The 25,346-nt window shown below is 37.5% G+C and overlaps 1 protein-coding gene across 1 annotated transcript; it reads right to left on the reverse strand.

Annotated features, from left to right (window-relative positions):
- Positions 1–1,872: 1,872 nt before the first annotated feature.
- On the reverse strand, positions 1,873–23,239 carry OSTM1 (osteoclastogenesis associated transmembrane protein 1). The gene is made up of 6 exons (XM_034409114.3): positions 22,736–23,239; positions 20,478–20,592; positions 14,522–14,619; positions 9,376–9,531; positions 8,115–8,280; positions 1,873–5,012 (listed from the first exon to the last, which is right to left on the reverse strand). Exons 1-6 carry the CDS (start codon positions 23,165–23,167, stop codon positions 4,957–4,959), a joined length of 1,023 nt encoding a protein of 340 aa, XP_034265005.2. The 5' UTR covers positions 23,168–23,239; the 3' UTR covers positions 1,873–4,956.
- Between the last annotated feature and the right edge of the window lie 2,107 nt (positions 23,240–25,346).

Raw genomic sequence — 25,346 nt, forward strand, 5'->3', positions numbered from 1 at the left:
TGTAGATTCAATGAATGTAAACATTAAACATTTTAATTTTAAAAACTCATTAAAACTATTTAAATGAGTAAAAATTGATAAGTCAATCTATTCTTTGAAGGCTTCTAAGTCTACAGACATTCTGTTTACAAACTTTTATGTTTGAATTTTTATCACCAATAAGAACAAACCTGCCTGCAATGCCAACATAGATCCTGGAAGTCAGAAGGTGCACTATAAACTAACCCTTTCCCACCTTCTCCTGACTTTTGCTTGCATATTGTTCCCTGTTTAGTTGTTTAGTGACTGAATGTGGTGTGTACGGCAGCAATTGTGAATAACTGGAATTCGGCACGAGTGATTTTAATGTTTGTTTGGACTTACCTATGGACAAAACGGACTTACGAACAGCATCTCAGAACATAACCTGTTCATAAATAGAGGGACATCTGTAATCCCTGAAAATGGTTAGGACTGCATTCCACAAGAATGAAGCACTGCAAAAGCAATTTAATCAGGAAGAGTATTTTCAGAGTAAATGGTATTATTTTGACTAGGCTATGAATTGTGGACACCCTATTTTCTCCCATTTTCTTGCAGTCTACAGACTTTTGGTCTCCTAATGAGTACAAGAACAATGTCCAAAGTCACATATTATGGTTAATGCATAATGCATAATGACTTAGCCCAGCATGAAATATGAGCCCATTTGTTAGAAGTATTATGCTATACTCCACTAGTTGTTAGATAAGCACTAGGATACATTTCAATTTAAATGTGTCCAGAAAGACAATCTCTAGATTTTTATCAAAAATATTTGATAAAGTAGGTCCAACTATAAATAAAGGGGGCTGATCCAGAGCTGCACAGAATGAAATCACGTGAGTTACTCCACTAGTCTAATGTGAGGGCAGAGAGAATTTAGATCATTTATTTTCACCCAGTGGTTCTCCATGCTCCCAAAAACATTTTTTAATTTGATACGTCTCCAGAATTGTGGATGAGGAATGTTACTGGGACAGGAATGAAGAGGAATTTTAAAAAAATTACTGTTGCCTTTCTCTAGAAGGAAAGTTCCAGTGGATGTTGACTTTCTCCACTACTGGAAAGAGCATTTCCCAGCAGATATATTTGTATACATTTGTTTTGTGTGCAAAATAACCATTTACCAATTACACCAACATATTATCTAAGCCAATGATATTATCATGTGCATCTCAAAAGTTTAAATGTATTACACAGAAGAGGAATAGTCTCCTTGTGTCAATGGTACAATGGCAAGCATGCTTTACTACCTTGACATTTTTACACATGCACGCTACCAGAAAATTTACAACAGCGCAACTGGTACATATCAAATGCATTCATACTTCACAATTAGACTGAACTTAATTGTATAATATATGAACTACCTTCACAGAAATATACGGAGAGATTAGCATGTTTTATGGCTAATGGAATTAAAATCAATTTGAGAAAAATGAATAGAACCAGATTTTGGATGCCCTAAAACATCTTATCAGTCTTTCTTAACTTTTCGTCCTGCAGACATGCTGGACTACAACTCACATCATCCCAAGCAAGAATACTCATGTTGGACTGATGGTGCTGTACACAACAAAACAAGGAATCCATCTTGTTTTTCTATATCTAATGACATTCTGCATATACTGTATATTATGTTTTTCTGTATATAATGACACACTTGGTCACTGTTCGTACAAGAAATGAAATGTTGCATTATATAGGTAGAAGTTCTGACACCCACTATTGGGACAGAATCTTTTTGTCACGGATAAAAATATACCGATATATATTATTTTTTAACAGCCATCCTCTCAGTAAATTAAATACAGTTAATCTAAAATTCAAAGTAATTGTAAAGAACATGCCTTTATTACACTTTTTCTGGCTGTTTATTGGAGAAGTTTTACATGTACATTAAGTTTAAAATTAAAACCAAAGACAAAGGAAAATCCATTAACAAGATATGTATATATCATGGACAATTTTAAACAATATGAAAAATACATGATTGTATCATAAAACAGCTATCTTCAAGTTTAAAAATAACAGGTCTCTCCTTTTTTACATTTATACAGAAAAACAATAGAAAGTTATTTCCATTTGGCTCAAAAACTAAGAAAATAATGAAACCAACTCTATCAAAACACCTTTTGTGAAAAGTGCTTAGCCACCATCCAAGAGAGTAGTGACTTTCAGACATATTTAGTGCAAATGTCTTTAAAAACCCAATGCTAATAAGCCAATCTGTCATTCTGTGCCTTTCTATGCACAAAATCTCTCACAACATAAATAAAAGATTGCTTTGAACCATTCCCCATCAAATCAATGTAATGCTATTAAAGGGCAGGACATGGCTAAATCTACATGTCTTGAAATCTGAATAGAAAAATAGCTATCTTAAAATATAAAAGGTAACATGCTAATAGGCAGATTACTGTAACAGTGACATACAAATCTTTTTCAGGACCTATGCTGCATCTGCTCTTATTTTTATTATTTCATCCAACATATAGGTCATGTTCTACAATCATTACCTGCTCAATTTTGTAATTCTGGCGCAAATCCAGAACTCTCTTGAAGTCAGCATATTTTTATTTCAAATCAGCTTAGCCCTGCTGATCAAATATAATTAGCTTGTCACTAATACTATTATGCAGTCATAAGTGTGTGTGTATCTCATTAAAATATAGCCAGCAACTCAGCATCAATCAGAGCAGTTCATTTGATTAAGAATGGCTTAACACCCCAACTTTTTCCAAATCTGCACTGAACAATACAGTGCAGATTTTTCCAAATCTGCACTATACAGAGCCCTGGTAGCGCAGCAGACTAAAGCATGTTATTAACATCAGCTGCCTGCAATTACTGCAAGTTCAAATCTCACCAGGCTCAAGGTTGACTCAGCCTTCCATTCTTTCTAAGGTAGGTAAAATGAGGACCCAGATTGTGGAGGCAATAAGCTGACTTTGTATAAAATCTACAAAAGTATGAAGGCTACTGCTTAACACATTGTAAGCCACCCTGAGTCTTCGGAGAAGGGCGGCATATAAATCAAATTAAAAAAAAAACAAGTATCATGAGCCAATTGTGATTCAGATGGAAAAATTTAGTTTTAGGATGAAACAATGACATTTCATAATTGGATATATTCCTCAATCCCACCCGACACCCAATGCCTTTTTCATTCATTAGAAACTGTTTGGTATTAAGCCCTTACTTTTCCAACAGTAACCTACTGTTGCTTCCACCAAGCTACTTAAAAAGAGATTCTGCAAACTATTTAGGAGTGCCATACAACAACTTTTGCCTTCTTGCGCAGAAATAACTGATTAAACAACTGCCTTCCTGAATATACTGCATAACCCATATGCAAATTATTCTTATGTTGTATTCAGCAGATATAGATATGGGGAGGAAATAGGAAATTTTCTTTTAAACAAAACCCCTACTTTTAATCTTGTTTTTCATTAGATCTAAAGAGATGGATAATAACTACACTAGCTTCAGAAGTTCTTCACTTATTCCAGCACCAAGAGCAATGATTAAGAAGGCTTATTCACCCAAAATGGAAACAATGGTTTATTACAGGGGATTTAGAATTTTTAAGGATACCTTTAATCTCTCCAAAAATGGTTCCCAAAATTTTAGCCAATCCTCAAATGAGGTAATGTGGGATTGGATTCTTCACCCTGGTATAACATGTTATGTAAACCAAGTCAATTTTGGTTTCCTGAACAAAGTATTATTTAAAAGAATCACAGTTCAATATGATGTATGAGCCCAGCTAAATCTTGTTCAATGACACCCTTGACTTTTCCCCAATGCCTTCTTTTTTTGTTACTGCTGGACAAGGCAACTTCAGCTGAGGACTATTCCACACTATTTAAGAAAACACTATTTTAGCAGTTTCTTCTCCACCTGCAGAGAGAGAAATGTGCAGTATTTCTATGGCCTCCCAGAAACCCCAAGAATGCATTCTAAATGTACTTTTTGTTAAATCATTAAGTTCTTCTGCAAACAGACACCAAGAGCCAGCAATTGTCTTCATATTTACTTCTTTAAAAAATGATAGACAAATCTATCAATATACTTTGTTATTTAAATACTATGAAACTATTCTACCAAATAAATAACTTTTCCCTATAATGTACATGTTAATTCTTTCTATTCTCTTAACCCAATTTCCCCCACAACCTGTTCAGCTTTTTTTTTCTTTGTTTTAGTTTGGATAACTTTTCCAAAGCAAATGCAATAAAATACTGTCTGTAAATTCTAATAAATATACTATGTACCCTTACATAAAAAGCCACTTCATAAAAAATACTTTTAGGGGTAGAGAATAATTAAGTAACAGAGTTTCCATTAGTTTAATCTTGCTTTTAACCAGTCAATAGAGATAAGAACTTATTCAAGTATACTACACTAGAAATATCAAGACATGACATTTTTCCGTAATTATTACAATTCTAATAGTCACTTTTATTGCCTGCAATATAGTATATAAAATTCAAAGCTTATTTCTATGAGCATTTTTAGTAGTAATGTAGACTAAACATTAAGATTTGTCTGCTGATAAATATTAAGCCATTGAATTCATTTTTTTCATTTTTTTTTTCATTTTTCAATAATGATAACTTTTAAATAAATCAGCATTCAGGTAAGAATTAGAAAGGAATGTTCATGTAAGTGCATCACACATGGAAGTAAGTGTTATTAATCCATTATATAAAGTATAAAAACTTTACCAATCAGGAAGTAAGACAAGAGTTCAAGGATTGAAGGAGGGAATATAGTTTCTTTTTCGTCTCTGGAGATCATATCATCCCCAAGAACTATTGCACAATAGTGCATACCCCTATCTGAGACACAGAGTCTTTTACAGCATAATGTAAAGTTAAATTATAATTGTCTTCAGAGCAATCAAATTAATATCCCATTGCATCCCAAAGCTCAGTTGGATTTATCTTGGATGTTCGCAAAGCTGGCATTTGAGTCGATTCGCTTACCTAGAAAGAGAAGAAAAGCATAAAATCACACAAAAACAGTTCATAGCATATTCATGCAAGAAATCCAAGTCACTATCAACATAATTTGAATGGAGATGCATCTGGAACAAGTCATAGTGTTAGTATATGTGTTATGATATCATCGAATTACCAATTAAATTTGCATCATTGTACAACAGCATTGTGAGACCTCATACTTTCTCACAATGAATATAAAAAATAGTGATAATGCAAAAAATCCCAAATTATAGTTACAAATCAATCAGAAAAACAACCTTGGTTTAAATACTTTTAGAGTTGGACAGAGAATTAGTCTGGCCAATCAGTGCAAAGAGGTCCAAAGCTGATGAGGAGCTATTGAGAATACCTTTCCTCATTTTCCCATGGCAAGAGAGGGAAAAGGGGTTTTGCAACAGATCTTAAAATTTAGACAAGTTCAAAGGGTGGAAAGTAACCTTTTAATGTAATAGACCTCAAGTCATGCAAGATTTCATAGATCATGGCTATCAGTCTTAAGTGTGCCAGAAATAGATCAAAAGTTGACATTAACAAGGCTATCACATGCTATCTATTACAGTTTCTAGTTAATGATGTGGCCAATGTTATGAACTACCTAAAGTTCTTCAATAAGCAGTAATATCTAGAATGCTCCAAACTCCAAACAGAATACAACAGAATACAAAGGCCTATGTCATTGTGGTCTGGTCTAATTTCCAGGAGCAAAAATACTTTTGGCCACCATTTAAACTTGGGAAATCACATTAAAGAGTTGAACCAGGAATACACAAAATTACTAATCTGAAAATGAGATAATTGCTGTCCATGCTTAAATGAAAACTGAATCCTTTTTTTTTTTTCAAATGACAAGATGGACCACTACTTTAACTGGGCAACATGTTTATTTGTTCATTTTTATCAACTGTCAAATTATTCTGAGTACCAAAACAGCCAACATATACAGGTGAAACTCAAAAAATTAGAATATTGTGCAAAAGTTCATTTATTTTAGTAATGCAACTTAAAAGGTGAAACTAATATATGAGATAGACTCATTACATGCAAAGCGAGATAGTTCAAGCCTTGATTTGTCATAATTTTGATGATTATTGGTTACAGCTCATGAAAACCCCAAATTCACAATCTCATGAAATCAATAAAACAAGGATTGTACATAGAACAATATCGGACCTCTGAAAAGTATAAGCATGCATATGTACTCAGTACTTGGTTTGGGTCCCTTTTGCATCAATTACTGCCTCAATGCGGCGTGGCATGGATGCTACCAGCCTGTGGCACTGCTGAGGTGTTATGGAAGACCAGGATACTTCAATAGCGGCCTTCAGCTCTTCTGCATTGTTCGGTCTCATGTCTCTCATCTTTCTCTTGGCAATACCCCATAGATTCTCTATGGGGTTCAGGTCAGGCGAGTTTGCTGGCCATTCAAGCATAGTAATCCCATGGTCACTGAACCAGGTTTTGGTACTTTTGGCAGTGTGGGCAGGTGCCAAGTCCTGCTGGAAAATGAAGTCAGCATCCCCATAAAGCTCATCTGCAGAAGGAAGCATGAAGTGCTCCAAAATCTCCTGTAGACGGTTGCGTTGACCCTGGACTTAATGAAGCAAAGTGGACCAACACCAGCAGATGACATGGCTCCCCAAATCAACACAGACTGTGGAAACTTCACACTGGACTTCAAGCATCTTGCAGTGTGTGCCTCTCCATTCTTCCTCCAGACTCTGGGTTCTTGGTTTCCAAATGAGATGCAAAAGTTGCTCTCATCAGAAAAGAGGACTTTGGACCACTGAGCAACAGACCAGTTCTTTTTGTCTTTAGCCCAGGTAAGACGCTTCTGACATTGTTTGTTGTTCAGGAACGGCTTGACAAGAGGAATATGACATTTGAAGCCCATGTCCAGTATCCGTCTGTGTGTGGTGGCTCTTGATGCACTGATTCCAGCCTCAGTCCACTCCTTGTCAAAGTCCCCAACACTTTTGAATGGCCTTTTCCTGACAATCGTCTCCAGGCTGCGGTCATCCCTGCTGCTTGTGCACCTTTTTCTTCCACACTTTTCCCTTCTACATAACTTTCTATTAATGTGCTTTGATACAGCACTTTGGGAACATCCAACTTCTTTTGCAATTACCTTTTGAGGCTTTCCCTCCTTATGGAGGGTGTCAATGATGGTTTTCTGCACAACTGTCAGGTCAGCAGTCTTTCCCATGATTGTGATTCCTACTGAACCAGACTGAGAGACCATTTAAAGGCTCAGGAACCCTTTGCAGGTGTTATGGCTTAATTATCTTAGATTAGAATGTGACACTTTGAGCCTAGAATATTGAACCTTTTCACAATATTCTAATTTTCTGAGATTGTGAATTTGGGGTTTTCATGAGCTGTAAGCCATAATCATCAAAATTATGACAAATCAAGGCTTGAACTATCTCACTTTGCATGTAACGAGTCTATCTCATATATTAGTTTCACCTTTTAAGTTGCATTACTGAAATAAATGAACTTTTGCACGATATTCTAATTTTTCGAGTTTCACCTGTTCAGTTGAATTGTATGAGACAGTTATTCCTATATACAGTAACTTCACCATACTATGAAGAGAGGCTTCTTCACATCATTTATTTAAATAATGGCAGCCAAATAGTTTTATAAATAAATAGTTGACTAGAATACTGAATATGATATTGCTAATCACAGATGTTCAACAATATGTTAGGTGTGTTGTTCAGAAAGAGTTAACTGTAGATAGTAAGCTGACTATCCTTACTACTTTAAAAAAAAGATAGGAGAAAATCATCCAATTGTCTGATTCGTTCCATCTGGATTGCCACCTTTGACTCAGAAGGGCTTGATAAAGACAGTTAAAACTTGTTTAGTCACTCAAAGAGTGCAACAGTGGGACAGAATCAAATGATGCCTTATCGACTTCCAAACCAGATTATTCTAATCAGATTGTGAACAGAGTCCCAAATTCCAAAGCACCCAACACTGGGCATCATGCCATTTAGGTGCAAATACCACTTTCAGTATTGTAACCTTTTTTTATTTAAATCCAAATAGAAACCATAAAGATGGGGTGATTTTACTTACCCAGAATCAGGACACGTTTTTTCTGCTTTGAGTGAAGGAAGGTACTCAAGTAGAAAACAAGTGGTAGAAAGAAAATGAACAAAGAAACTGCAATCACTGGCACTGTATCTGTGCAGGGGACAGAACAATTAAAAGTTGTGCTCCACAGCCTTTGTGTGATGTTCATCTAGAAGGATACAATTGTAAAAAATAAAAAATAAATCTGAGGAATCATCAATATTTGAGTAAATTGCAAAGTTCTGCATTGAATAAGGATCAATATGTCTAGCTTTTACTGGGTACAAATCCTGCCTCCCTGGATAAGATGCAACATGGTTTTTATAATTATCAGGCCATCCTTAATGGCACTTGCAAATTTAGCAATCTCATGGGTTTTCACGTATATTTTAAAATATCCAGCCTGAAAAGCTTTAAATGTAGCAGCCAAGTGCTTTATTAAGGTGTTCTTCATAGTTCAACATTTGAATTTGCATTAACCACAATCCAATCATTTCATACAGTAATAAGAGCATCTGCTTATTTGGTTGCTATATAGAAGATGCCAAATTCATGTGTCTTTAAGAAAGTCTTAAAACAAAACAGTGGAGCCAAATTAAGAAAATGTCAGAAGAATGTCCACAGAAGTACAACAGAAGGTTAATGTACTGTAAGTGGCTGATGGGACCTAAGCAATGTGCCTCATCACTGCTAACACATCAGAGTATATGCGCAAAAGACATCCCTCTCAATTGATCCTTTGAGAAACCAGCCAGTGGGGTAAACAGAGACTGCATATTCAAGAGGCGAAAATACAAAACTGGACAGCCAGAAAAAGATGTTTTTATTGTTAGATGAAACACTGGTGGGTTTTCAGCTATTTAGCTTTGGAAAGTGCCAAAATGCCTGAACTAGGTTTATTTAAATTATTACCAATATATGTAGAATTGATTAAGTGCCATCAAGTCATTTCAGATTCCTATATAAACTATCAACCTACATTAAAATGCTTCCTTTATCAGGAACTACCCTTATTATTGTGTTATTTAAAAAGCTGTATTTTCCCAAAAGGCACAAAAGACAATGACACTATGCTATGGTTTTATCAATTCTATATTCTGTTTTACTGCACTGGAATTTTATCTACAATTAATCTTTCTTATGAGATTAGTAATAATGAAGTAACTAAATTGGACAAAAGCCAACTTGAGACATTAGAGTATATTGAGGTGTGATACAAATGAGTAGATAGTATACAGAAAACAAAATAGAAAGTAAGACTTACTGCATCCTCTATATCAATGCACAAATGAAACTGTTCTCCAGATTCCTCATGCTGCTCACTCCTCTGCATCTTACTGTAGTGGGAACTCAAGTTTTTATATGTAACATTGCAGTTCTTGCAGACCACTGAGTAGTTACTTGGTAGCAGGTTACCTTCCTGGCCATACAGTATAAACCAAGAAAATATTTTTTTTAAGAATAGATTAGAAAATTCAAGATGAGTTTGAAGTATAATTATTTTTTTAAATAATAGGTTAGAAAATTCAAAATGAGTTTGAATCCAAAGACTGCCACAATTATCAAAAAAACAATTGCAAGATAAAATAGAAACTCCTACAGTCAGTCTTCAACTTGTACTACAATAGCAACTAAAATTTCCATTGCTAAGCAAGGTGGATGCCTAATTTTATGACCTTTTTGCCACAGTTAAGTGAATCACAGCTATTAAGTGAAGCATATGGTCATTCCCTCATTGACTGCTTGTCAGAAGCCAACATGAAAGGTTGCAAATGGCGATCACATAACCCCCAGGACGGTGCAATAGTCATAAATATATGCCATTTGCCAACACTCAAATTTTGATCATGTGACCATAAGGATGTTGCGACAATCATAAACGTGAGGACCAATTGTAAATAATTTTTTTCAGTGCTGTTGTGACTTCAAATGGTTGCTGAATTAATGGTTGTTAGTTGAGGACTACCTCTATTTTCTACTGAAGAAACACTGCAAAAAATACAAATAAAGATTTAGATGGATGGGTTCCTTAAGCTTCCTGGTTTAGTTATTCTTTATGATACAATGTCATTAATAAATATTTTATAGAGCAAATCTAAGCAAACATTCACTATGGCCAAGATTTATCAGTCTCAGGATCTCACCTGAAAGTCTAACTAAAACTCTCAGTGAATATTCATATCGTTATATTATTGTTATTCTTGTGATGTAATAACCATCCTTTTATAGGAAACTCCTGAACTAATGGATCCAGTTTGGTGTAGTACCGTAGTTAAGGCCCCAGGCTAGAAACAGGAAACTAATCTAATCCTGCCTTAGGCCCAAAGCCAGCTGTGTGGTCTTGAGCCAATCACTTCCCCTTAGCCCTAGGAAGAAGGCAATGACAAAACACTTCCAAAAACATTGGCAAGAAAAGGGACTTGTCAATAGGGACTTGAAGGCAAGCAGGGCCATGCATGCACACAGATACACAAAGACACATAATTCTGAGCTCATGATTGCTCCTTCCTCTAAAACTAACAGGCACATGATTTTAATAGTTAAGGAGAGGCAAGTTGTCACACCAGTAATTCAGGAAGATATTTTTTATTTATTTATTTATTTTTAAATTTGTATACCGCCCTTCCCCCTGAGGACTCAGGGCGGTGAACAGCCAAGTAAAAGCATAAACTACAAACATTAAAATACAATTAAAAAGATATATATAAATTTGGCCCCATGATTAAAAACAATAACAAACAATTAAAAACATTTTAAAAAGTGTTAGGCCAGCCCGGCTTGCTGGAAAAAGAAGGTTTTAAGGGCACGGCAAAAGGCACCGAGGTCTTGGATTCTCCTTATCTCTGGGGGCAGCTGATTCCAGAGGGATTTGATTCCAGAGGGATCATACTCAGAGGTATGGAGTTATTTTATAACTTAAAAGTATGAGTTACGAAGAAATTGCAGTATGTGATGTGAAAGATAAATGCTGCCAAAATGCAGTAACTAGGATGTTGGGTGAAAATAATTAATATGTTTTCAAGCTGTCAGTACATCCATTCTTGTCCAACTTCCGCTATTCTTTTCATTTACCTCCTGCTGACAATGCTCATTATTCAATAGCTCCTGACTATTCTCACATCAATGCAAAACAGTTATGTTAATGACTGTTACATCAACAATCAGTACTTTGTTTTGGTATAGCAGAACACCACCACAACAGCACATTTTAACATTTGATATCTGATCAATATGAAAAACAGAAGAAAAAGACAAACATGAACAGAAAAGTACTACATTATTCATTATCAAGGATAATACAGAGGATGTATTTAAATATACACAATCTTCAAAAAACAACATTACAAGGTTATATATTCTTGCCTGGGACACTTCTAGTAAGAGCAAAGTTTTGGATCACCCAGGTCCCAACCTGATCTGATCTTTGTCAGAGCAGTGGCAGCATAGTCTGGAATTGAGGGAGCTTTCTGTTGCTCCTCCCCTAATGGTTAAATCATTCTCTGGTAACCATGGAGTTTTCTGGCACTATCCCCCAGCACAGGAAGGCTGGATTTATTTGGCTAATCCATCCCAGGCAACTAATGGAACTTTGGGTTGCTCTTGATAGTCTGCTACATGGACCAAACAAGGCCCTCCTTATATCCAAGAATGAGAGGGTAGTGGAGCTTTGGATCAGACCAGGCCCGTGTGGACTCTCTCCTCCTGCGGTTCTCACAATTTCCTTTGGTTTACAGAGGTCTTGAGGGAGATGAAAGAAAATTAAAGTGCTACTGAAGGGCAACAAAGAGTGAACTCAACTCTGCATGAATTAGTGCCACTAAAGACCTTGTCTGTGGTGGTAAGGATGGCAAAATGTCAGTATTTGTCTGCCCTAACAGACCCTGTGTGCATTTTGGGGATCTTCCAGTTCAACTGGAGCTCCTGTTCACAGAACAAGTAATAGCTGTGGCCAGAAGGAACTCTGCATAATTTTGTGTTGTGTGCCAGTTATGTTCATTCCTTGACCAAGAGACCCTGCTCATAGTCCCTCATGCTATGGTCACTTCTCAGATGGACTACAGCAATGCATTTTATGTGGAAACTACACTCGGTGCAGAATCCAGCAGCATGTGCACTTTTCAATCAGAGCATGTTACACCCCAGCTTCATGGGCTGTACTAGTTACCAGTATTTGTCCAGGTTGAATTCAAGGTGTTAGTAATAACCTATAAAACCCTTCAAGGCATGAGGCTGAGTTCTTTGAGGGACTGCTTTTTCCCAATTATGTCTATCTGTTCTATAAAGTCCAGCAGCAGAGGGACTTTACCAGGGAACATTATCTGGCAGTATACAAGAAAACTGACTTTTCTTTCATGGTATCAGTCCTTTGAAATACCAGCCCCCTGGAGACAGGATTAGTCCCCACCCAACTTGTTTTTTGTAAAGCCTTAAAGACATGGTTCTGTCATTGGTATGGGGTGAAGCCCATGCGGTAACTGGGTTAATTGTTGTTGATGGTTTTGTAGCTACAATCAGCTACTGATGGTATTTTAATTTTAATTTTAAATTTTGTTAGTCATGAATTTGAGATGGGCGGTCATATTATTTGAAATAAATCAGCAAAAAATCCCAAATTACCAGAGAATTTCCAATTTATCCATAGAGTATACAGATTATAGAAGATTGAGTAAATTCACCCCTGTGTTTAAAATAAATATGCAAAGCAGGCAGTGTTCACAAACAGAAGCCTTATTTCCTTGTCCTCTTAAGAGAATGTTAATTTGTTGCATCTGAAGTATAAAGATCTGAAGGGGGCCTCTATACTCATTCAACTGAAGGCACTTAAAGATTTGCACTTTCTCCTGAAGGTAAAAGTGCCCAATCACAATGAGTTTTTTAAGCAATTTCAGCAGATTACACTGAGGTGCCTCCTGCAAATATGTATAGGGCTGTGGGGGGGGGGTTCCTCCACATAGAAGGAAACATGGGGAACAGAGGTTTCTATATGCAGTTCCACTTTTTTTAATTCTATACCTATCCCGATAACTTTTTTCTTTCTTTTATTATAATTCAGAATCTTCTTAGCTGAGTTTTCTCATAATTCATTCTGATTCTACCCAATGTTTCATTTAATTCATCTGTGTCAGTCATTCTTCAGTAATGAAAAAAAATCTTATACAATTCCACTGACTCTAACTGTTCTTCTATTTTGCTTTCTCTAATAGTTCATAGGTATTCAACTTTTCTATATAATAGGAAAAAAGAATGTTCCAAAAAAATTTCATTTTTGTGAATAAATAAAACACTCACATTATAGTTCAATTATGGTATGGTGTGGTATGGTATACCGTGTTTTCCCAAAAATAAGACTTATATTTTTTGAACCCTGAAATAAGCGCTTGGCCTTATTTTTGGAGAGGTCTTATTATTTTTGGGGTGCGTGTAGCAAGTTGGGGCTCCTCTTGCCATGTTACTTGATTTCCTGCTCTGTGTTTAAATATTTTTGAGGAGGGCTTATTTTTGGGGGGAGACTTATTTTAGCGCATGCGCTCAAAAGCCCGATTGGGCTTATTATCAGAGGATGTCTTATTTTCAGGGAAGCCAGGTAGAATAGAATAGAATAGAATAGAATAGAATAGAATAGAATAGAATAGAATAGAATAGAATAGAATAGAATAGCAATAGCAATAGCAATAGCAATAGCATAGCATAGCATTAGTATAGTAATAGGAATATGATTCCTGTTCTAAACATAACAACCAAAGCAGAGCAGTGATAGATACTTTGCAAATTACAAATGAATTGAATTTCGACAGTGACTATTTTAAGCTTCTGGTTATAATTTTATCATCCTTCATAACAGTAAACACTCTGATGATATAAATTACATCATGGCATACACAAGTCTGACGTTTTGAATAATGAAGGCATAGTAGTTCTGAACATGGCTGGATCATATCCTAGACGTTGGCCACATCTTTCCAACTTTATAGTGATACTAGATTTAGAAAGATTTTAATAGCAGATACTATATGTGAAAAACCAACTTTTTAAATAACTCATGACTAAACTTATACTATGATAACATACCAGATGACCCATATAGTTACATCAGAAGGTGGCAAGGCCTAGAATAATGTAAAAAGTGATTTACTATATGAAGAGATTATACGACTCTTCCTATATAATTATCAACTATTGTGAAACCAAAACAGCGCCATAATTGCATATGAAATAGAGGTGAACATTAATTAGAATGCATTTTGTTCTCAGTAGTGAACACCTGCATTTTAAAGATAATTGTTTTATCTGCTTAAACTGTGTAAGAGTTGGTAAATTATATTTGCAGCGCCTTGGTCTGAAAAAAAAGGGGAAAATTCACTACACAATTAGAGGGCTCAACTATACCCTTAATAAACAATATTAAGTACCTGGAGGTTCTGTTTAAAGCATGCCATTGATTCATTGTATAAGGCCAGGAACGTCACTGTACCAGCCGATAAGCCTTCGTTCTTCTTCTTTAAACAATCTATGAAAGAAGAGTCAAAAGCATTAATAAATTGCCAGTATCCACTTCCAAAAGGCTGTTTTAGATAAAGGCTTATTTATTTTACAGATAGCTATTCTACTTTTAAATTTACAGTCATATAAGTAAAACAGTATAATCTATGAACCTGCAATGAAAAGGATGACAAATGCTGCACTAAGGCATTCACAATCAGTGACACTACATCATCAGGTGCAGTCCCCTTCTTTTTACAGCTCTCCCTTCTTTATACAGTTCTCTGATGGTATGCTGCTGAAATTCTGTAAAGCGCAAAAAAAAAAAAAAAAACACCCCAAAAAGAGAGGGTCTAAAATAGATCCCATACACTCCAGGAACTGAGAGTAGGGGAAATATCCTTGCCCATTAAGTGCACTCTTCCTCCACTAAGATGATGCTAGGAGGAAAGAGGAGGGGAAAGAGGAAAAAAGAGAGGCTAGGCTGGTATCCTGGTAACAAGTCAAGACCTTAGATCTTTTGCCCCAAAAATGGCCCAAAAAATATCTTCCAAAATAAAGGTGTTGTAAATTCTTGGAAACTTTGCAAGGCAGGTTTGTTGTCAAATACTACCAAATTAAGCAATAAGATGCTCAATCTGACAATAGGATAAAAGAAATAGGGGGAAATGGTAGAAATTCTGAGTTTTGAATAGAAGCTTAGCAGGAATAAGGGTTGTTGGCTTGGTCTGGGTTTATACCAGATATAACAGGGAGCAAAAGAATATGAGAGAAGTGACCTTACAGAAAAGAAAAACAATAAACTGAAGGAAATTGTAGAGTTGCTAATCAGAAAGATGAGGAAAATTATAGTAGAGTACAAGATGGCTTTAAGTGAACATGGGGATAAAACTGGGGGAGTAGAGGGACCAGGACACAGACAACAGTTTTCACTTAAGGAAAAGTTTGTTCTTTTACTAACAGAGGAAAAGTATCATAATTTGACAATATACAGAAATGTAGGGGTGACTAGGTAATATTGATGTTATCAGAGAGTAACAGCAGTGAAGGAAAAGGCAGCTTGGAAGGAAAAATGTTTGGATAGGAAGAGGCATCCAAACAATCAGTTTTCGATTTCCAAAGGTGAAGGGGTAGATATAGAATGTGTATCATCACAAAATAAGTGACACTAAACAAGCACAGGAAACAACAGGCTCTTGGGGTGGGGAGGAGAAGGAGAGACAGAAATATCCAATAAATTCATAAATCACATTAATCCATGATTTGTTTAATTATGGATTATAAAATATGCACTGTTTACATGGATAACATGCTATGCCACAATGAAACAAACTGCCTTTTGCCAAATACATGTGAACCCAGTCTGTAAAAGAATAGATTAAGCATGTGGAACAATTTCTTGCTGAAGTTAGGATTGCAGAAGTTTAGAAACAAAGGAAAATAGGGGAGGAGAGAATCTCAGTTGAATCAGAGGCAGCAGTGAGATTGAGAAGGATGAGAATATTTAAAATCATCAAAGAGAACATAAATGGATAGGCTTAACAAGGCATCCCAGTATCAGGCTTCTGTCATATGATCTATATTTTCTCTTAAAACTGATATAGACATTAACTAGTAGTCCTTATACTATCTGAAATTATCCAATTGGATGAAATTAGAAAGTGATCTCATAAGTAGATTTTGAGACAACTCAGAGTGGCTTTGTGTGGTTCCATAAAGCAACACTGTGTAAAGATGAGCATAGAGAGGAAACAAATGAGGGCTAAAATACCAGATGCTTTAATATCCAAATCTCATCAGCCTCAATTGGCATGAGTAATAGCAAGACTGTGGGAGTCACACTCAGATAATCTGTGTAGTATCAAATTGTCCACTACTAGCTTAAGATATTGTAACTATCATTTAAGGCATCTTCAAAAAGTGTTCCATTTTTTAAAAAGTTATTCTTTCATACACAAAAAGCTTTATTTCCTTGTCCCCTTAGAATGTCATCTGAATTGTAAAGATCTGAAGGGGGCCTCTATACTGATTCAACTGAAGGCACTTAAAGCTTTGGGCTAGGACTAGGCAGCACAAGGAAACAACAGCCAATGACTTAATGGTCGGTCAACAGTACCCAATCAACAGCTAGAGGCCACAGAGAACCAGGCACCATATAAATACTATGCATGGAATAGCCCAAAGCACACGTTCCGGTGGAGAGAAGTTCCCTGAGGATGGGCTCCAGCACAAGTCCAAAAGCTCGGAAGACTATATCTCTAATTGCAGTGACTGACCCAGATTGGATCCTGCAACATTATCCTGGGACACATATATTTGCCTTCATTCATGAGTTATTCTTTCACATATATATTTTGATAAATTGTTCCTGAGTAAGACTGACTTTGAGTGCCATGTAGTGATAAGGAGAGTATCAATTTAAATATAATATGATATATGTAATAGAATGACACACACACACACACACACACGACCCATCACAAGACCCTTGACACACCCACACCTGAAGCCCCTATAAACAGAAGAATACGGACACTGGCATTCCCTAAACTCTACTGAAGAGGTTACCTAGCCTGGTAACGAAATGTTCAGAAACCAACCCATAAGTTCAGAGAATGAACCTTCACCATTTTATACCAACAAGCCTTGTGCCTGGATGCTATTTTCTCTCCTCTTTTTCATTAGTGCCACTATGGAGGTTGCAGTTTACTTTTTGTTACAAAAATAATGAAGTTCAGTGTCGTGTCCAATTCTTGAATAGAGGTTTAATCTCAACTATGACTTCTAGAAATAAGGCAACTGCAAACTACAGTTAGGATCATCGATAGTTGTTTAATATTAAACATGGCTTCTGAATATTCCTTTCAGCTGTGCCAAGCCATGTGTCATTCTTGTCACAACACACCACTGAGCTATAATTTACCTTTACAAGTCTGTGTTAAGTACAAGTAAAAAAGGCAGTATATTTGCTTGGCAAAATTAGCCATTATTTATCTAAAACACACACACACAATTTAAGGTGATTTTCAAATCAGCTTCCATGTCAAGTATGTTCATTAGAACATTTTACTTAACATCATTTTGGCAGCTGAAGAGCACAAACTGTAGAAGAATGCAGGGATAAAAATGAAGAGGATGCAAGAGCAATTAGCAGAATCCTTAAAAGATAGGAGAGAATGTAAACAACATCATAATATGATAAAAGACGGGAGCATGAGAGAGAGAGAGAGAGAGAGAGACTCAACTCCACCTTGATTCTTTATGATATAAGAGATATATGAGAGACAGAGGAAAACTCTGGCAGGCTTTCAAGATTCTACTATTATAAGCTACAACAAGAAAATAAAGGGCTAACACAAACAGATTCTAGAAGGATATTCACATCCAATGTCCAAAGGAACACTCAGACACAAATATGCTGTTGCAGTGCTTGTCCTTGAGAATAGTATCTCCCATAGTGTTCTGTATGGCCCCTACCTGAACTTGTTTAAATAGGCTCTCAAAAATTGGCTGTTCCTCAGGCCCTGGACTAGTATATGAGGTGGGCCTCTTATGGGCATGTTTTGAATTCAACATGTGGATTTTATTGTTTCTACAGGCATCATTTTTTTCCTAGGTGTTATATTGTTTTGAATTGTTTTTCAAATTATTATGGCCTAACAGCCTTAGAAATTTAAATAAATAATGATCACGTGCATCAACTCTATGTCAATTGTGTGGCTATCCAACATTCTTGTGATAAATTGAAACAACAGGGCTGTAGCCTGCTAACTTTTGTACACAGCTATTTACATGTATGTATCAGTAAAAATGTATTTTCTTGGATATCACTATTTCTCTAGACAGCACTGAATTGCTGGAACAAGTCCACAAATATTGACACAATCATGCATTAAGAACCAAGAAATAATTAAGCTTCATGCAATTAATTCAACTTGCAATTTATGAACAAGTTGCTTACAGATGCAGACTATCTGTTGCTGATTATGATACATTGAAATTGTTTACATGGCTGTTCAATATTTATTATTTTTATATTCTGCCTTTATTATATTTATAAACAACTCAAGGCAATGAACATACCTATACTCCTTCCTCCTATTTTCCCCACAACAACCCAGTGAGGCGAGGTGAGCTGAGACAGAGAACCCTAAAGTCATCCAGCTGGCTTTCATGCCTTAGGCCAGGGGTCCTCAAACTTTTTAAACAGGGGGCCAATTCACGGTCCCTCAGATTGTTTGGGGGCTGGACCAGCTGGGTGGGCATGGCTAGGTGGTCATGTGACTGGGTGGGCGTGGCCAATTCAGCAGTCCAAACAATACACACAAATTAAACTTTAATTTGTTATACTCCTGAGGGTGGAAAGCAGGTTAGTGAAGGGATATGGCTGCCTTGGGGTGTTTATGAGGGACTTCTGTTTGTGTGTGTGTGTGTGTGTGTCTCCCTCTCTCTCTCTCTCTGGAGGCCGGGGAGGCAAAAAACAGGCCCATTTTTGGCCTCCAGAGGCCTCCGTGCATCTCATTTTCGGCCTCCCCGGCCTCCAGAAGGCAGGTGGAGGCCAGCGGGTAGGCAGGGTGATGTGGGCGGGGCAGCCTCATGGTCCTGCGCGGCCAGATTAATGGCTTTGGGGGGTCGTATCTGGCCCCCGGGCCATAGTTTGAGGACCCCTGCCTTAGGCAGAACTAGAACTCATAGTCTCATGATTTCCTACCTCATACCTTAACCACATGCATTAATTGTCCTATTTATTTCTCAAATCTATGGGTCCACCCTACAAACTCTAGGCAGTGAACATAATGTATAAACATCAATAAAGCCCATACACATACATCAGGATTGTCAAACTCATGGCCTATGGCCCAGATGCATCATGCGCTGGCAACGCCCACACCCAGTTTAGAGAAGGGGGGAAAAGTCCCGATAAATCACGTGACAACCCCGTGATGACATGAGTTTGACACCCGACATACACGTTTATCAAAACATTTATGTAAAATACTGTATTTCCCCTTTTTTCTCACTTTTCCTACACACATATTCTATGTATCTACATATGTATACATATATACTGTGTGTATGTGTGTATACACACATGATGCAAGCTTAAGGGTTTTAAACAATGATGAACAGCACATTATTTTAGATATTTCCTCAATCATCATCATCTCTTGTAATTTCCCTTCCTATTTTAATGAATAGAATGAAAGTAACAATTGAGAAATACACAGTGTCGCTGAATATGTAACAAAAATATCAATCAGTTCATTTAACTAATAAAAGCAATACATGAATATGTAACAAAAATATCAATCAGTTCATTTAACTAATAAAAGCAATACAGGTATGACTAATCCAGCACATACTATACACCTCATTAAAAAGGATATGCCATTCCATCAAAAGAAACACAGACTTATCATATAAGCATGGTGGATTGCCATGTTCTCTGTTCACCTGCACCTCTTCACCTGGTCCATTCCTCACATCTCATTCCAGAAATAAGATCTTTATTATACTTTGGTTTTGCTACAATGTTTGGTTGGCTTTAGCTTAGTATATTGTATAAACTCAGCTGCTGTGAATTATAAACTATTCTGTGTGTGTTCTATGGGCTCAAATAAATAAATTGTAATATGCTTATCCAGGGCAGAAGTATATGAACCCAATCAGGATTTGTAGAAATTGAGAACAATGAACACACAATTACTTAGCTCTCGGAACCATTATCTCTTATATTGAAACTAATACCAGAGAAGAAGCATGCATATTGAGGTGTTATGTATTATCTTCATAAATAGCTTTTAAAAAGTAGAAAAATATATACTGTCTTTTATTCATCTTGAATATTCAAATATAGACAAGAAAGCAGACAAAAAGAGTACATACTTGAACAGCTAGCTTTTATCCATGTGTCATTAAAAAACTTGTTCACAAGCGCAACCATCTGCAGCCTGTCTGACATCAAGAGACTTTGGGCACATCGGTTAGTCTTAGTAGTATTCTGAAAGGAGAAAATACACATATAGAAATCATTTGCTAGCAGATCCAGAAATCAAGTATATATTACCTATGGTATTGTAGGATTGCATTTTAAAGCTACAAACCTATATAAACTAGCTTTCCACTGGAGAAGGCCCCACTGAGTTAGAAATCATTATTTCTGAGTAAATATAGTGTTGCATTGTAAACATGTTATCTTCCTAATAAAATTGGGACATACATGTACTATCCAAATAAATGGCATAAAAGATGCCCTGGCATCTTTTCCCAATTAAATTGTTCAGAAACTGAAACAGCTCTCTCAAAGGAAGTCCACCAGTTGCTGAGAACATCTGTTAAGTTTCTCCACTAGATATCTTTGTCTTTTTATAATATATAAATGACAAGCTGAGAGATCATTTATTTCACCAGATATCTACATTCTTGTAACTTAATGTCTATGGAGATTCTCAGTCATCCAGGTCATGATTGTCTCAAAGCTGTATTTTCAAGAGGCAACTGGAACAAGAAAGTCCAGCTACCTCTTGAAAAAGCACATTTGGGACATTCTTGTAACTTGGATATCAAATCCATACATTTTGAAAATATTTTTGTGATTTTTTTTCTATAAACAAAGAGATGTTCTGAAAACATTTTGCTGATGAAAATATTCTGAGATAAAATTCATCAATGCCCAAGTGGGTCCACTCATACAAATGAATTCTCTTTCATCCAATTCCCACACAATTCCCAAATCTGTTTTAGAAAGTCACCTCGACCCAGACCAGGTCTGTAAGTGGAAGAGAAGTTGAGCCATCCTTGATTAATAAAAGCATTTGCATCAATTTGATTAACTCTATTTACAAGCTGCAATGCAAGAGAACATTCCATTCCAATCAGTTCTTGCATATTTTCTATTTCTGTCATTTTAACATGTGAAAAAAATCATATGATGGACCGCATACTTCTATCCTTTGAATTTAATTTAAAGTGACAATGTGATTTTTTTTTCAGATTCAGTCAAGCCTTTAGGTCAGTTGATTTATTTCTAATTTTTCAGAGTTTGTAGACACCAGACTGAATACCCTGCATGATAATCCATGAAGGATTCAGTAATTGAGTTTTTTGTGCCTGTCTGGGATTTGTAAGCCAGAGAATAAACATGTGGATAGATCATTGCAAGCCTTTGCCTATTTTATATGAATATGGAAAATGGCAAATTCAAAGTTTACCTAAACAAATTATCCTTTCAGTCACATTCCCAGTGACTTATATGCTTATATGGGCACAGGGCATTTTGGCACGATGAGGAAGAGGTTGGTCATTGTATTTTTCATCTTCCAAATGTAGCCTAGTCTCCTCTGATGTCCTCCTACCTATCCAATTACTAAGCAGGCCTGACACTGCTCATCTTTGCAGATCAGCCAACTTCAGCCAGATGCTGTCACTTGCTGAGGAGGGGAAAGAAATTGACTATCCAAGCATCAATCTGCACAACTTGACCACTGCCCAGACATATTATCAAAAGATAACGCCAACTAGTTCTCCTTGCTGCAAAGATAGAGATGCTTATGAGCAATCCCACTGACAAGGAAAGCAAACTCTTAATTTGCATCCCAGAAAGAACCTCTCTACTCTAAGGTAGGCTATATAGGTTGACTGTAGCTCCCACTTGTTTCACGAGTTCCCTCTCCCATCAGCCACAGGAAGCAGGCTCCAGGTTTTATTCCACAGTAATAAGGGACGAGCCTCCCCACCCCCCCAGATGAAAACGTTCCACCACTACAATTTTGAAAACCCCATAGGCAGTGTTTTTAGACAAAGCACACGGTGTTATCCCAAGCATTAGCCTCCAAAACAAACAAATCAAATTATAATTTCCCAAAGACTGCCACGATTCTCGGTGGCAGCTGCACAACTAGCCTTGGAGACCCTTTATACGGTAGAGTCTAATCAACATAGATAAGTAGAGCCCCCCACCCCCCACTTCATTGGATGCAACAGCAATCCACAAAAGCAACAAATGTTACAAGGCACCACAAGAATCTTTTATTGCTTCAACAGCAGTACTTGCGGGACAGTAGTGGGACTGCTTCCATGTTCCGGGAGAAACTGAAAGAGTCTACCGCTTGAGCCCAGTGTTTTAAGGAACCCGATCCACGCACCTCGATGTTTTCGAACTGCTGCATGACTTCCCCGAATTGGCGATAGCAGTTCTGGCAGAGCGTCACAGGCCGGGCGCTCTGGATTAAGCAGCTAGCCAATCTTAGGCTGCTATTGGCGAAGGCATTCAAGAGCTCCTTGCACTCTGGATCCAGCTGCGGCTCCTGCAGAACCCCTAAGAACCCCGATTCGAGCGAAGACAGGTCCTCCAGGGCCCAGGGCCAAGCGGGGTGCCGGCCTCCCAAAACTAGGTCTTCCAAACCACTAGGTCTTCCAAACCACAAATGTCGGCCGGGGATGAGGCTCTCTCCGGCACATAGGCCCAGCAAGACGCCGGGCAGCATCAGCAGAAGAGTGGCCGAGCCCATAGCTGCCGAGGAAGACGACAAAGAAACCGTCCGCTTCCTAGTTCCGCGGCTGCCACTGAGGAACATTATCACGTGCGGCTGAAGAACTACAGCATTACGGTCGGGCGCTGGGCCCAGCGCGGCGTTTCATTGGCTCCCGAGGATTTGACGTTCTAGGGGCCGGGATGTCACCCGCCCGTTTATTGGGGGCGGAGTCTAACCTATCAACCGATTTTTGTTCGTACTGGCTCGCGCTAGTGTTTTCAAACTGGCATTTATGAAGCGAAATCAGTTTCGCCACATGGATTTACTTTTTTTTTTTTTTTTTTTTACATTTAGTACATTATAAATGTCACCAATTATCCAGTATATGAATATAAACTTCCATGCTTTTATTTTCCTGTTATTGCTTATTCTTTAGTTAATGTCATGCGTGTTTTGGAATATTTAGTGATAAATAAATCCCACTTGTTGTAAGCTTACATCAAGCCTGATAAGTGCATTTTAGACCCGCTGGTTTGGGATCGTGTAACTTCCTATATGGCTTGTTTAATTGTCCGATTTTCTGAGCCATAAATCAATGGCTGGATATGAACAACATATACTAAAATCAAAGTAGAATAGTAAACTGAACTCAGTCATGCCAGATATATTTTAGGCTAAGCCATTGTTTGTTCAACCACTGCTGAGTTTAAAAAGCATGCTGCTAATCCAAAACCAAATAAACCATGTTATATCTTAATGCAACATAGGAATACCACACACAATGCTAAGAATGTCTACATCTGCATAGCATGCTTAGGTTATTAATTCAGAAATATTTACTCCGGGGTGGTTTTTTTTTGGATTTCCATATACACTGAACTATAAGCTGCCCATTTGGCTGGTTTCTCACAACTCCTTAGACTAAAATTTGGTTGACTAGTTTGTGATTCACTCTATTCTAAGAATCCAAAAAGTGAGACCTTAAGTGGGTTGCTACTGTAAGTGAAGTGGGTTCTGAATTATTTTAAGGGGTTAGAAAAATTAGGAAAACTGTGAGAAATTACATAAATTTAAATGGTGAAGCCAAATGTCAGGAGCTGAATTCAAGTTTAATACTAAACTAGGAGTGTTTGTATGAGAGAGAAAGAGATTTGTAATCAACTTATGTCTGCTTTACATATTTCATCTAAGTCAAAATTATATAAACAACATCATTGCTTATTAAAGCAAAGTGAACCTACCTAATGTATACAAATAAGACTATTGTGTAAGGGAAAAGCAAGGGAACATGAAAACAATTAAAACAAAATAAAAGCAAATCTAACATAGTTAATTGTTTTCTACCTGCTTGGAATTTAAAGAATGAATAGGGTTTATTGTAGAAAAGTTGGGCTAAAAGAGCATCTTCAGACACCTTGAAGATGTTTCATTTATTTATAATAATAATAATAATAATAATTTTATTTCTATACCGCCCTTCTCCCGAAGGACTCAGGGCGGTGTACAGCCTGTTTAAAAACACAAAGAAAACAACAATATAAAATTTAAAATAATTAAATAAGTGGCTCAGATTTAAAACCCCAATAAATTTAAATATCCCAATTTAAAAACTATTGTGTTGTTAGTCCGGCCTGGCGGAACAACAGGGTCTTCAGTGCGCAGCGAAACGCCCGGAGGTCGGAGATCTTACGAATTTCCGGGGGCAGTTCGTTCCACAGGGCTGGGGCTCCCACAGAGAAGGCCCTCCCTCTGGGCGTCGCCAGTCGACATAACTTGGTTGACGGCACCCTGAGGAGACCCTCCCTGTGGGAACGGACTGGTCGGTGGGAGGCTATTGGTGGCAGAAGACGGTCTCGGAGGTACCCGGGTCCTATGCCATGGAGTGCTTTAAAGGTGGTAACCAGCACCTTGAATCGCACCCGGAAGACCACTGGGAGCCAGTGCAGCTCGCGCAGGAGGGGTGTCACATGGGCACAACGAGTTGCGCCCATGACCACCCGCGCGGCTGCATTCTGGACCAGTTGGAGCCTCCGAGTGCTCTTCAAGGGGAGCCCCATGTAGAGAGCATTACAATAGTCCAACCGGGAAGTAACAAGGGCATGAGTGACCGTGCGTAGGGCTTCCCGATCCAGAAAGGGCTGCAACTGGTGAATCAGGCGAACCTGATAAAAGGCCCCCCTGGCCACGGCCGTCATATGCTCTTCTAAAGACAGCCGTGCATCCAGAAGGACACCCAGATTGCGAGCCCTCTCTGTGGGGGGCAGAGATTCACCCCCAATAG

Source organism: Pantherophis guttatus, chromosome 1 (genome assembly GCF_059756535.1).
Source record: "Pantherophis guttatus breed Tessera chromosome 1, ASM5975653v1, whole genome shotgun sequence".
Classification (NCBI taxonomy): Eukaryota; Metazoa; Chordata; class Lepidosauria; order Squamata; family Colubridae; genus Pantherophis; species Pantherophis guttatus.

Excerpts from the sequence above, each read along its gene's own strand:
- OSTM1 (XM_034409114.3), bottom strand. The coding sequence starts at position 23,167 with ATGTTCCTCAGTGGCAGCCGCGGAACTAGGAAGCGGACGGTTTCTTTG. Across the intron at positions 14,620-20,477 it reads GATAAAAGCTAGCTGTTCAA|ATTGTTTAAAGAAGAAGAAC; the intron begins GTATGTACTCTT and ends CTTCTTTCATAG. Across the intron at positions 5,013-8,114 it reads AAAACGTGTCCTGATTCTGG|GTAAGCGAATCGACTCAAAT; the intron begins GTAAGTAAAATC and ends TTCTCTTTCTAG.